The following is an 11,583-nucleotide window of genomic DNA, read 5'->3' on the forward strand; positions in this document are numbered from 1 at the left end:
TCTGCCAAGCTCCAACCAACGCTTTTTTTCAAACCAATCAAACCAATTTAAATTATTAAAGTAGTTGTAGTAGTAGTAACAAATAATATCTTTACCACCTTGTTGTAATTAAAGTAGTAGTATTAAAAAGAAGATCGATCAATTATTAGTATCAATCAATTATCATATTGTATATCAATCAAACAATGTCAAATAAAATCGTATTAGAATCCATTTCATACCTTGACTGTCAAGAGAATATCGGTGCTGATAATGTAAGTAACAAATAAGATATACATACATACCTGATTACACTATTCTCTATATTCCTCTCTATTCTTAATAAATTAAAACATACTATTACTATTGCAGTTACTGTTGTGTTGTGATCACAATCACATGTGATGGTCAATACTATTATTATTATTTATCAATAATAATTCCAAAATGGAAAACTTTATAAAGTTTCTATTTTTTATCTTTTAATTGTTTCCTACCCTATCCTACCTACCTACCTACTCTATTTTTTTACCACATTGTTAAAAATCAGTGTTTGGATTGATTTTTAGATCTATTAAATCCATCAGATTTAAAAATCACACATATCCATCCTATCCATCAACCCATTTTCGTTTTATACTGACGCATACCCCTCCCTCTTTTTTTTTTTGTTTTTGTATATATATTTATAGAAAGTAAAAAGTAGCAAGATCTCTGCCAAGGATTTAAAGGCATCCCATCGCAAGACCACCTCTGCACTAGTTAGAAACGCTGATGCTTTGTTTGGTGATATTACCAACTCACCTCCATCAACTCCAAAGAACAACACCAAGTCTGCCATCAACAACCCATCCACCCCTTCTACTACCCCACTCTTTACTTCCACCCCTTTAAAGAGCAAAGTTGTCAACAATGACAATGCACCGATCCATAGCAGTTTATTAGACGGAACTAGTTTGGTAAGTCAAATTTAAAATATTTATATATATCTATATTTATGTTTATATTACGTACACACCAACCACCAACACCACCATCAATCATCAATCAATGACGGACGGACGGACGGACAGACGGATGGATTCAATTTGCTCCATTCCCCATCCCGTTAAAAAAATATGTATCTTTTAAAGCATGATATTACGTATTCCGAATTTACTCACATATGTTTAGATTACGGACACACCAACCACCAACACCACCATCAATCATCAATCAATGACGGACGGACGGACGGACAGACGGATGGATTCAATTTGCTCCATTCCCCATCCCGTTAAAAAAATATGTATCTTTTAAAGCATGATATTACGTATTCCGAATTTACTCACATACCCATTGTCAATGGATATTTTAATCCAATCACATGATGATAATAATAATAATAATATTACTCTCTATCCATCTATAATATTCATCACTCACTCTCACTCTCACTGTCTTTGTCTTTGTCATCATCATCGTCACACATACATGAATATTATTATTCATCATGGATCTGTAATTCCCAAATGATTATAATAATCAATAATTATCATTACTTATTTATTCCAATTCAAAATTTATTATATTTCAATTATATAATCATTATTTATTTATTTTATTCATTACACTAATTATTCATTCAATCAATTTAAAAACTATTATTATTTATTTCCACAAACTATTATTCATATTCATTCATACATTTTACTAATTAATTTATTTATTGTTATTCTTTCAAATCAATCAATATGACACAAATGTTATCTCAAAATCCAATTTATAATCTTTTGGTACTTGGACTTTCCCAACAACAACAACAACAAAATATGAATCAACAACAACAACAATTACCACCACAGAGTCCAAAGTCATCAAGATATACTATTGCTGCCACACCAACCAAGATTGGATCATCAAATGCTACCTCTAACATGATGTCAGTTGCTCAACCACAACCAAGTACTCCAGTTGCAAAGGGATTCTTTACGACTCCAAACAAAGCTAATGGTGTATGTATAATAATATAATAATCAACCATCCAACTACAAATATATATATAAATTAACAACTTGTTTTAATTTTAATTTTTTTAGGAAAAGAAATTAAAAAAGAGACAATTGGAAAAAGAATTCCAAATGTTACAAGACAAGTACAAAATTATGGAAAAGATTAGAGGAGACAATGATAGTGACATTGAAAGAATGAAGATTACACTCATTGAAACCATGACCGAAAACGATCGTCTCCAAAAGAGAGTTGGTCAACTTGAACAAACCATCGAAGAAATGAAGAGTGAGTTGGACAAGGGATCCTATGAAGCTTGGAAAGGATACTGTTCATTACAAGATAGTCCTCCAGGTGTATCAAGTCGTTACACAAAGAAACGTGCCATTTCTCATAATATTAATTCTGCCAACATTTAATCAACATTACACAAAATATTTTATTTATTTCCATCCTCATATATATATATATATATTTATATCTTCCATACATTAATTAATTACAACAACAACAATAATTGAAAATAATGAATTTTATTTTCTTTTTTATAAAAAATAACTATAATAACCTAAATAATAATAATGTCTATTAATCATTTTTCTATTTATTTTTCTACCCTCCTCCTCCAAATACAAATACCAAATCAAAATCACATTTATAATAATATATATAAATTTTAAACAACCTACAAACAAAACTAAAATTTTATCAATCAGATCATCATGATCAATTTAAACAACAAAACAATTGACAATGCAAACGGTACGAAGTGATTGACAAAATTTTAATTTTAAAATAAAAACTACACACCATCGTGTATATAAATTAAATCTAAATCTAAATATATACATATATATGTAGTCCAAAATTTGATTATTATTATTATTATTAATATTAATAATTTAATTTATATATATTTATATATTTTTAAAAGGGGAGGTGTTTGTTGTAAAGGTGTAGCGTATTATTATTATTATTACACTTTTGTTAAAATGTAAATGTAATATTATTCATTCTTATTATTAAATATTGATTGATTGATTGAATATGAAACTTGGTGATTAAATCTAGGCTTGGAAAGAAGATAAGATTTCATTTGATTCAGCCCAAAGAGCAGAAGCTTGTTTGTAAAAGGCCAATTGTTGAAGAGCGAACTCTCTGAGTTCGGCAACCAAACGCTTGTTCATTTCGATGTTGAGGTTCTCCATGACATCAGAGAACTCCTTGTTGACAGCGTCATACTCCTTTTTGAGTTCTTCGCACTCGGTCTCTACTTGCTTGACCTTGAGTGAATTGGCGTCATTCTTTTTCTTGGTCTCTGTGAGTTTCTCGAGAGCGGCATCGTATCTGAGACGAACGGCGTCTTGCTTGTGCTTGGCATCACGAGCCTTTTTAATCTCAGTGTCGTTAAACTTGCCAACTGGAGCAATCAACGAGGTCATCGAATTGACATTACATGTTTGACGTGCTTGTTCAACCGCCTTTAATTGGAATCCAACATTCTTTAACACCTCTCCAACTTGACTATTAATTAAAAATCCTTCACCAAATTTAGTTAAAGCATCTGCAAACTTTGTACCTTCTTGTGTTGATTCTACAATAGATATATAAAAATATAAAATATAAAAAATATAAAATATAAATTTAAAAAATATAATGAAGAAGAAGAATATACAGTAGGTTAGACATATGATCATTCATTCATTCATTCATCTATTCTTCATCATTATTCATTATTCATTATTTATCTTTGTTTCTTTACATACTTTCAGTTTCTTGACAATAGAACTTTCCAGTAGTATATATTTCTTTGTATTCATTCTTGATAACTCTAAGCTTATCTTTAGTTTCTTTGGTAGCATCATTGTCGGCGTGTGACTCTGTCTTTCCCATCTTCTCCATACCCATTTGTTTGACGAGGGCAACTTTCTTTGTAAAACTCTTCATTCTTTAATTGTATGTTATTTGTATATATATATAAGTATATTATAGGTTTGTATGTATATATTATCTACAATTAATATGCTAATTGATATGATCAATGAAAAACAGTGTGTGAAAACAGGGTGAGTGAAATTAGTGAGAGAATTGTCATAAGGTTATTTCTTTTAATTAAAAATTTCATTTTATCTGAAATTATAAGGGGGGGCAGCCTTTCAAAGGTCAGCCTTGGACAAAAGAACAACGGGGCTGAGCTCAATTTCGTGATAACTCGTCATCCGTCAGTACTTTGAGCAACATAGAATTTATGATTGAATGGTGATAAATCAAACACTGAATTGTTAATTAATTTATCACAATCAACTTGTGTAATATTATATTACAAGTTGGTAGGTTGGTTGTTGTGACAGTGAGTCATTATTCATGAATACTCACACATCAGGAGGGAATTGAATGTTAAAATGAATTCAAGAAATTTGGTTACTTCAATTGTTTGATTCGCGATTACTTTGATGATGTGTATAGTATAGTGGGGTGGCGGGGATATTCGCATGCCCCAACAATGGTGCTACAAAAAGAAGAAGTATCGGATCATCATCGAAAAAAATTAATTCAAACAAAAACTGAAGACACTTGCATTTCTCCCTCTTTAAATTGCATTCTTTTTATCTGTTTTAAATATTTATTCATCGCGACTACCCCTTTATTTTATTCATTCTACAACCACTATCCTAGATATATATATATATTAATAGTTAGACAACAACACATGGCATCACCAGTTTATTTTTATATACCCAATTTAATTGGTATGTATGATGATGATGATCACATGAATAGTCGATGATAGTCGTTGTTGTCGTCATCATCGACTAATCATTCAAAGATACCACGATCAGTTTTAACATCTTCTAACATGATGTACATTCATTATCATCATTCATTCAATCTATATATATATAGGTTATTGTAGAGTTATTTTCGCAGTACTTGCATTCTTTTATTCATATGATGACTATCAAAGATTCTTTGTATTCTATGCACTCTCTGCATTGTTGGATATGGCTGATGGTCATGCTGCTCGTTATTTCAATCAATGTAAGCATATATCAAATGATATCATTTCATATGATCGATTGATTGTGATTGCATCATCAAGTGTCTCTCTTTATAATCATCATTTGATATATCTTCTTTTGAGTCCATACAATATTGAATGAATATTAATTAATAATTATTCATATTGATTTATTTATTTATTTATTTATTTATTTATTTATTTTAGGTTCACAATTTGGAGCAGTTTTAGATATGGTTACTGATAGATGTTCTACGGTTGCACTTATTGTAGTTCTTTCACAATTCTATCCACAATATCTCAACATGTTTATATTTTTGATTGTACTCGATATTCTTAGTCACTTTGCTAGACTTGTTGCCAGTGCCGGCAAGAGTCACAAGACCGTTGCCCAAAACCACTTATCAATCATGCGTATCTATTATGGCAACAAATACTTTTTGGCTTTTATGTGTTTTGGTAACGAAGGTTTCTTCCTCTTCTCCTATTTGTATTACTTCTTTTCACACTCTATCGTATTTGCCATTCAATGGTATGTGTTTTTCCCAATTTGTTTCGTCAAGCAAGCTATCAACGTCATTCAATTCTTCCAAGCTGCTACCGATATCGTCGAGCTTGACGATCAAGCTCTTTTAGAATCAAAGAAATCTGCTAAAAAGACTAAATAAATAAATAATAAATAAATATATAATACTAAAAAATACAAGAATAATAATAATTGTTATTATTTGTTTGTTTATATTTTAATAATTTATTTATTTATACATCTTTCTGGAAAAAAAAAAAACTAACTATAGTTTTTAATAATAATAATAATTATTATGAGTGTGTTTAAAGAGTTTAGAGGGGTTTAGAGGTCGTTATTTTGAAAAGTTGGTTGAGCTAATAGTATCTTTGCCTAGTGATTTGTTGTCAGATAACCATTTCTCATTAAACTCTTTTTGTGATTCGCTACGTGAAGTTAATTTTGGTGACAGTCCAACCATTGAAGGAGAGAATTTTTTCTTTTTTTCTTGTTCTGGAGTTCCATTTCCATTTCCATTGTTATTATTATTAATATTGTTATTATTATTATTATTATTTTGTTTGTCAAGTAATTTTGTATCATTTTTTTGATTATTATGATGATTATCATCAAGATAATATTCATCATCTTGATCCATATCGTCTTTCATTAATTTTTCATCCTTTTCTTGTTGTATTTGTTTTTTGTGTTTGGCCAGAGCTTCTTTTTTCATTTTTCTTTCATCGATTGCATCGATGATGGTTTGAGGTGTGTTGGCAAGTCCTTCAATGGGTTTGCTGACGAAATCCATGGCACCAGAGATGGGCTTGCATACTACACCGAGTAGACCCTTGCCGACACCTTGGATAAAGCCAACACCACCTTTTTCCTGGGCACCTCTGATTGGTTCGACGACGACACCTGTGACACCCTCGAAAATACCTTTACCGAGACCCAGTGTGCCTTGATAGAGACCATCGAGGAAATGGGTGGCTTCTTTCTCCTTGATGACGTCGACGTGTTGATGGGAGGGTGTAAAGATGGCCTCTGGTGTGTTTCTGACACCTTCGGCAACCTTGCCGACTAGGCCGGCGGCACCTCTGACAGGCTTGAGTGCAACGCCACTCAGACCACGACCAACACCCTTAAAGAAACCCTTGACACCTTCTGCACGAGCACCGTTGACCGGGTCGGCAATGACACCAGTGACACCGTCGGCAATACCAGTTCCCAACTCAATGACACCTTCGACGACACCCTGTACGATATTGGATGCTTCGACACTGTCACTCATTGGCACATCCATAGCATTGATTTCATTGTCTTCTTCACCTTCCTCCAATCCACAAGTATTTGAACGTTGATTCATTTCAAACATATTGTTAAATGTAACTTCCTTTTCTTTTTTCAATCCAACTCCTTCCAAATTTAATGTAATTCCTTCTATTTCCTTTTCTTCTTTTTGTTTTTGTTCGTCTGTTGTCTTTTCATTGTTGTCATTGGTATCAGTATCAACAAGTGTAAATGGTGAATCTCCAACAACCAAGTTTTCATCAAATGGATCCTTTTCAACTGCAATGACACTTTCTTCTTTTTCTTTTTCTTTTTCCTTTACATTTTCTTTCTTTTTAAAACTAAAACTATTTCTCTTTTCTTTTTCTTTTCCCTTTGCATTTTCTAATAGTTTGTTTGAGTTTCTTTTCTTTTCTTCTTCCTCTTCATTCTTTTTTGTACCAACAACTGTATTATGGTCATGATCATCTTCTTCATCCCCTAATGAACCTAATTAATAAAGAAAGAAAGAAAGAGGGAATTAATATCCAATAACCCCCACATGTATTGTATTATACAATTCAATACTTACTAATTGGGATTCTAATATGCATATCTAAACCTTTGTTATCATCATTTGAATGTTTAGCCAAATCACAATTGTAACATAGATACGATTCACAACTGCAACAAAACATTACAGCCTTTACATAGTCGTCAACATGTGCATCGTGATTAAAACACTCTACAATATCGTTTTGATCTATTTTCTTAACTTTCATATCCATTATTATTATTATTATTATTATTATTATAAAACTACTACTATAATTACTACCCCTTTTATAAATAAATAAATATCTATATATATATATATTCTATCTACTACTATTATACATGAACAATTTATTATTATTATTATTATTATTTTTTAATAATGACTCCTCTCTCTAATACAATCATTCGTGGATGAAAAGGCAGTTTGAGTTGTTTGTTTGGGACAACCCTGCAAAAATAAATAAATAATAAAAAATCGATTAATTCATCTTTGTCGTCGCAGTTCTCAACGACCACCACAACAACTTTGTTATAAATCTTAATATTATTATTATCTACTTACATGATTTCAAGCACTCATTCTTTCATTTACTATTGACATACAGTTTTAGAACGAATCAGGACAAATAATGTGTATGTAAAAGTATGATATGATTGAATACCATTGGCTCTTTGGGGCTAATTAGTAACAATAATACTATATTTCATACTTTTTTTGCTCCTTTTTGTAGGTACAATAGGATGAGCGATGAGTAGCTTGAATCTTTGTTAGTATGGGATACTCTTCTTCCCAAAAAGGTCTGTGGAATCTTTAGATGATGTTAAAGACTATAACTTTAAGATTTTTCTTCATCCACGATATATCTTTATTTTCTTAATATTATTTATCTTGGAAAAAAGTTTACAATTGATTTCACTTGGTTATAGTTCCACTTGGTTCTAGTAAAAGGTTGACAAGACATTTGCTAACTTCTTCGAAGATTTCATCAACATCAGCCCAATCACTCTCTTTGTAATCATCTTTATAGTCGATTTCTTTTCTTGCTCCGCCACGCCATTCATCGTTTACAATAGATGCAATTCTTGACATTAAAATGGCCTCTACCATATATGAAAATTGGTTGTAGTCGTCGACAATTGGTTTTAATTTTAGGAAACAAAAACAATCCCAGTGATCAATTGCTGTTTTTTGGGCAATGTACCTTGAATTGACACTGTATGTAGACTCTCCAATGTAATAAATTTTACAATAAATCTTTTTCTCGTCAAGCAGCCCCAAAACATATACGCCTGGTGCTTTAGGAATGTCAATTGACAATCCATTAATTTTTTTTGGAAAATCGCATTTCCAAGGTTTTTTGATAGAACTTGAAATTTTACCAAGGGGTCTTATCATTTTGGATTCCAAAATGCATTCTCCTTCTTCTCCTGAAACTACACCGCATATATAAATAAAAATTAACAAAATAATTACTTTTTCATCTGCAAATTAAATACAGAGAGATGATCATCATTTTGACCTTTATGTAGGTCGGATAAATATATATATATATATATATATGCTGATTGTATTGTATGATCTATCTATTGGGTATGGATTTTCTTCGGTCCATCCCTTCTATGATGATAGATAATAACTTTATAACCATAATTCTCCAATGATTTAAATAGTTTTAAGTTGTCCTCTTTTTGGTATCCATATATTAAATAAATATATTTCAATGTTGTGTAACTGTGAATCTCTTTAAAAGTATTATAAACTAATTGAAACCATTCATCTTTATAACGATGAGCTAAATATGTATCGTATATATAGTTTTAATAAATTAAAAAGAGTAAATATTATTATTATTATTATTATTCTTATTCTTATTTAAATAATGGGATTAATCGCGATTATAAAAGTAAACAACATACGACTTAATTTCAAAGAGATGAGTGATTTGTTTGTATTGATGGCATTGAATAATTGTTGACATTGTAATAGTGTGGGATCGCTGTTATCAATGGTCATGTGTTTGATTTGATTTCTATTTAATAGTTCAATGACCATTGACAAGTGCTCTTTCACATCATCACATCGTAATCTAAGACATTCAAGATTGGGTAGACTGAGTGTGAATTGGTTGAATACTTCTACATTATAATATGCTGCTTAGGTATTTTCCAAATTAAACAGTTTTAATATACGGTGATCCTGTCAATACTTGACATGATTGTTCAATATGAGTTTGAAAAGCTTTAATGACAGACAGACGGAATTAATAATAATTAATAGTAATTAATAATAATAATAATAATAATATAATACAAAGAAGAAAATACATCGCGATGATCAATAATACATACCTGAACTTTGAACATGATATTTATCAATGTGTGGAATCATTGATGGTAGACAAGCTGGTGTGTGAGGGAGACTATTGCCATTGAAATTCCGCATATGTTCAGAGATGAAGAATCTTGTACTTGGTCTCTCTGCATAGATCATTCTTCCAAATAGTGGGTGATAGAAAGCATACTCTTTGATCGTTGTATTCTCTTTGAGATCTTGATAGATTAAATTGACAATTGGTCGTGCTTGAGAGACAGATAATAAAGATATGATTTAATAATACTAGTTTTTTGATTAATGGTCATATTTAAAGCACAACATACCTTGTTCAAGTACTTCTTCGTTGAAAAAAAAGGTAATAGTTAGAAAGGTAATCAATTTAGATTGTTGAATGACTCTTCTGACATCAGCTACTTCTATCTCTAAATCTTCCAAATACCGAAAATGAATCCTCAGATAGAATCTACCTTCTCGAACTGCTATTGACTGAGTGTCGTATTCACTTAAACCTAATGATATTAGTTCTTGTTGTGTTTTTGACATCTTTGATAAAGGTTGAAGTAACATTTGATTGATTTGTCTTTGATGTTTGATGATGATACTACGAGTGTATGAATTGACAATAAATACCAATCTAAATAGTCTAATATCCATCATCATCGATCCTTTAACTAATGCTAATCTCTTCATTTGTTCTTTGTTGTCATCATCTTTTACATGATTCACCATTTGATCAACATCTATTTGATTGTGTCTCATGAAATAGATTGAACACAATGCAATATGATGATTGAGTGATGCTCCGTCAGACAGCTGATTATCACCACATATCGGACATTTGTTACCTTCAAATGCTTTGAATGTTTTACTGACTTTATATCTTTCTAAAATGTTATTATTATTTGTTTGAGTTGTAGTATCCATCTCTGTCCAAAAAAAAAAAAGTAAATAAAAATATTAAACTTTGAAAAGGGTGAGTGAGTACTCAATTTATTTAAAGTGTGATGTTCAGTACTCTATCTCTCACACGGCTTGGTGTGTGTTATTACTAAATTTGGTTAAACCTAATTTTAGACTTTTTCTATGGGAATAGCTAACACTTTTGGAGTTAGTTAGAATTGTTATATATATGTAATGACATTCAAATAGAGACACATTTTTTGGATGATATTGCCCATGTTGCATCTTAAGTTAACAATGCAACAAACATCACAAAGAACAAGTTAGAGCTAAGTGGTAGTTAAATAGAGCGTTTAGGGCTGCCGCGATGTATCGATTCCTTCGATGCATTGACCACCGGCATCGTTAGAATTATGCACTCGTAAAGCAATACACTCATTGAGATGGTTCCAAAAGTATTTGGCGTTCCTCCATTCCATCCATCCTTTGGACAAGAAACTAGAATCACAATCTTTTGTCTTTGTAAATCATCAAACTCTAATATATCTTTATTTTCTTAATATTATTTATCTTGGAAAAAAGGTGGAAAAGTTTACAGTTGATCACTTGGTTTTAGTTCCACTTAGTTCAGAACTTGGTTCTGGTAAAAGGTTGACAAGACATTTGCTAACTTCTTCGAAGATTTCATCAACATCAACCCAATCACTCTCTTTGTAATCATCTTTATAGTCTATATTTTTTCTTGCTCCGCCACGCCATTCATCGTTTACAATAGATGCAATTCTTGACATTAAAATGGCCTCTGCCAAATATGAAAATTGGTTGTAGCCGTCGACAATTGGTTTTAATTTTAGGAAACAAAAACAATACCAATTCTAAAATTGCTGATACTTGGGCAGAGTACCTTGAATTGACACTCCATGTAGACTCTCCAATGTAATAAATTTTACAATAGTTTTTCTTCGGTCAAGCTGACCCAAAACAAATACGCCTGGTTCAATAGGAATGTCAATTGCTATTTTTTTT

At 31.2% G+C, this 11,583-nt stretch overlaps 6 protein-coding genes across 6 annotated transcripts; 3 read left to right on the forward strand and 3 right to left on the reverse strand.

The window, feature by feature from the left end:
* Window positions 1-185: 185 nt before the first annotated feature.
* DFA_00126 (uncharacterized protein) lies at window positions 186-953 on the forward strand (the record flags this gene model as incomplete). Its single annotated transcript, XM_004357785.1, has 2 exons — window positions 186-254; window positions 672-953. 2 exons carry the CDS (start codon window positions 186-188, stop codon window positions 951-953), a joined length of 351 nt encoding a protein of 116 aa, XP_004357842.1.
* A 759-nt stretch (window positions 954-1,712) lies between these two features.
* DFA_00127 (uncharacterized protein) lies at window positions 1,713-2,387 on the forward strand (the record flags this gene model as incomplete). Its single annotated transcript, XM_004357786.1, has 2 exons — window positions 1,713-1,973; window positions 2,058-2,387. 2 exons carry the CDS (start codon window positions 1,713-1,715, stop codon window positions 2,385-2,387), a joined length of 591 nt encoding a protein of 196 aa, XP_004357843.1.
* A 648-nt stretch (window positions 2,388-3,035) lies between these two features.
* DFA_00128 (uncharacterized protein) lies at window positions 3,036-3,915 on the reverse strand (the record flags this gene model as incomplete). Its single annotated transcript, XM_004357787.1, has 2 exons — window positions 3,036-3,562; window positions 3,735-3,915. 2 exons carry the CDS (start codon window positions 3,913-3,915, stop codon window positions 3,036-3,038), a joined length of 708 nt encoding a protein of 235 aa, XP_004357844.1.
* A 75-nt stretch (window positions 3,916-3,990) lies between these two features.
* Window positions 3,991-5,655, forward strand: DFA_00129 (uncharacterized protein; the record flags this gene model as incomplete). The annotated part of the gene is made up of 4 exons (XM_004357788.1): window positions 3,991-4,021; window positions 4,665-4,718; window positions 4,873-5,067; window positions 5,195-5,655. The coding sequence occupies 4 exons, from the start codon at window positions 3,991-3,993 to the stop codon at window positions 5,653-5,655; spliced, it is 741 nt and encodes a 246-aa protein (XP_004357845.1).
* Window positions 5,656-5,847: 192 nt separating this feature from the next.
* On the reverse strand, window positions 5,848-7,552 carry vps13l (uncharacterized protein; the record flags this gene model as incomplete). The annotated part of the gene is made up of 2 exons (XM_004357789.1): window positions 5,848-7,274; window positions 7,357-7,552. The coding sequence occupies 2 exons, from the start codon at window positions 7,550-7,552 to the stop codon at window positions 5,848-5,850; spliced, it is 1,623 nt and encodes a 540-aa protein (XP_004357846.1).
* A 683-nt stretch (window positions 7,553-8,235) lies between these two features.
* Window positions 8,236-10,581, reverse strand: DFA_00131 (uncharacterized protein; the record flags this gene model as incomplete). Its single annotated transcript, XM_004357790.1, has 4 exons — window positions 8,236-8,423; window positions 9,240-9,458; window positions 9,672-9,872; window positions 9,981-10,581. 4 exons carry the CDS (start codon window positions 10,579-10,581, stop codon window positions 8,236-8,238), a joined length of 1,209 nt encoding a protein of 402 aa, XP_004357847.1.
* Between the last annotated feature and the right edge of the window lie 1,002 nt (window positions 10,582-11,583).

Source organism: Cavenderia fasciculata (assembly GCF_000203815.1).
Source record: "Cavenderia fasciculata unplaced genomic scaffold Scf_Dfasci-F-a-11f03.f1-5, whole genome shotgun sequence".
NCBI lineage: Eukaryota > Evosea > Eumycetozoa > Acytosteliales > Cavenderiaceae > Cavenderia > Cavenderia fasciculata.